The 1,516-nt window shown below is 64.2% G+C and overlaps 1 protein-coding gene across 1 annotated transcript in view; it reads left to right on the top strand.

The window, feature by feature from the left end:
• Window positions 1-1,220: 1,220 nt before the first annotated feature.
• FAM3B (family with sequence similarity 3 member B) overlaps window positions 1,221-1,516 on the top strand; it is an 11,023-nt gene continuing 10,727 nt past the window's right edge. Inside the window, exon 1 of the mRNA XM_014937975.1 lies at window positions 1,221-1,357. Within this exon, the coding sequence (XP_014793461.1) occupies window positions 1,339-1,357 (19 nt within the window). The 5' untranslated portion in view covers window positions 1,221-1,338. The remainder of the gene's footprint in view (window positions 1,358-1,516) is intronic.

Below are 1,516 nucleotides of genomic sequence, written 5' to 3'. Positions count from 1 at the left end.
ACAGGCCTGGAAACACCCATGAACCACAGCACATTGGAAACTGGAAGTTTTAAAAACAGAAAAGCAAGCCCGTGATGTGGGGCTCCTGCTGGTCAATGCCTTTGTCTCGTTACCTGTCACAGGCTAGAAAACGAAGGCTGCTGGCACCATGCTGTAGTTTCACTCTCCTTACACCTGGCCTGGGATTCTGGGGAACGGGAGAGGAGCAGGGGGGCTGCCCCACATCCCAACTGCCATCGGCGCCAGGTTTTGTGGTGGGGTGATGGGAACTGGGGACCGACAAAACTATTCCACTGGGAAGGAAAACATCCAGGCGAAGGTGCATGATACCTTGCTCGCAGCGCCGGCAGGGCCCACCGCCAGAAAGGATGAACCAAGGGCTCGGCTGGGTGGGCTGGTGCCGTGGCGGGGCTTGTGTCGCCCTGGTGCCACGGTGGTGGGTGAAGGAAAGAGGAAGGGGCTCTGGGGGTGCCCGGCCCCACAGCCTCCACAGCTGAAACACCAGGCAGACCCTGGCCATCACCAGGAACAAGCCCTTCCTTCCTTGGTGCTTGCTTTCTGCGTTGGGTTCAACTGACTTAAAAATAAGTGGTTCATTTTGAGATCTGGGGGAAAACAGCTTTCTGAACAGGCTGCCAGGTGGCACTCGAGCCTTCCTTTTGATCCCGCCGGCCAGTTGTTTCTTTCTGTGGAAAATAACTTTTAGCACTACCTTTTACGTTGGAGTTTTTAGGTGGCATCTACGGGTGTTTCTCCTTGGCTTAAAAGGATCTGGCCAATGAATCCCCCTTCCCCAAATCCCACAGGCCCTTCCTTCGCCGCCTTTGCCAAAGAGGCCACGAGGCCTTGATGCTGCCCAGGCCTCCCCGACACCACCACAGGGCAAAGCGGCCGGGAAGGCAAGGAGGGCATCGTGCCTCCCCGGCCGCACCCCGCGCCACGGCTGTGGCCATGTCCCCCCGTCCCCAGCTCCGCTCCCCTGAGGTGCCCCGCGGCTCCCTCGGGTCATGGCGGCGGCGCAGGGCCGACTCTCGCTCATGGAAGCGGGTGCCTCGCCCGCCGGGGTGACAGCAGCAGCCGCCGCCTGCCCCGAAGGCCCTCGGCGGCCTCCCCGTCCAAAGAAATTGCCAAGGCCAGCGGGGTTCAGCCGTTGGTGCCGTGCCCTGCCGTGCCCAGCCGGCGGCGGCGCCGGGGCGGTGCGTCGCTGACAGGTCGCCGCTCCCCTTCCCGCTCCGTCCCCGGTGGCTGTAAGGACGAGGCGAGGGGTCGGCCCTGCCCGTCCCGGGCGGAGGAGAGGGACGAGGGGAAGGGGCGGGCACTGCGCCCCCGTCCTGAATAATGCCTCTGAACCGGCTACGTGAGTAGCAGCCCCCGCGCCGGCGGGCGTTTGCCCCGCCGAGAGAGGAGGGAGGCGCGGAGGGCATCGGTGCCGCCGCCCGGTGCTCAACGGGGGAGCAGCCCCGGCGTCTGCCTCCTGCCTTGAGCCCTCCTCGAGTGGGTGCCGCGGAGCTGACCC

This window comes from Calidris pugnax, unplaced genomic scaffold, assembly GCF_001431845.1.
Source record: "Calidris pugnax isolate Ruff unplaced genomic scaffold, ASM143184v1 scaffold25, whole genome shotgun sequence".
NCBI classification, from domain to species: Eukaryota; Metazoa; Chordata; class Aves; order Charadriiformes; family Scolopacidae; genus Calidris; species Calidris pugnax.
This window is presented reverse-complemented; position numbering and strand designations above follow the sequence as displayed.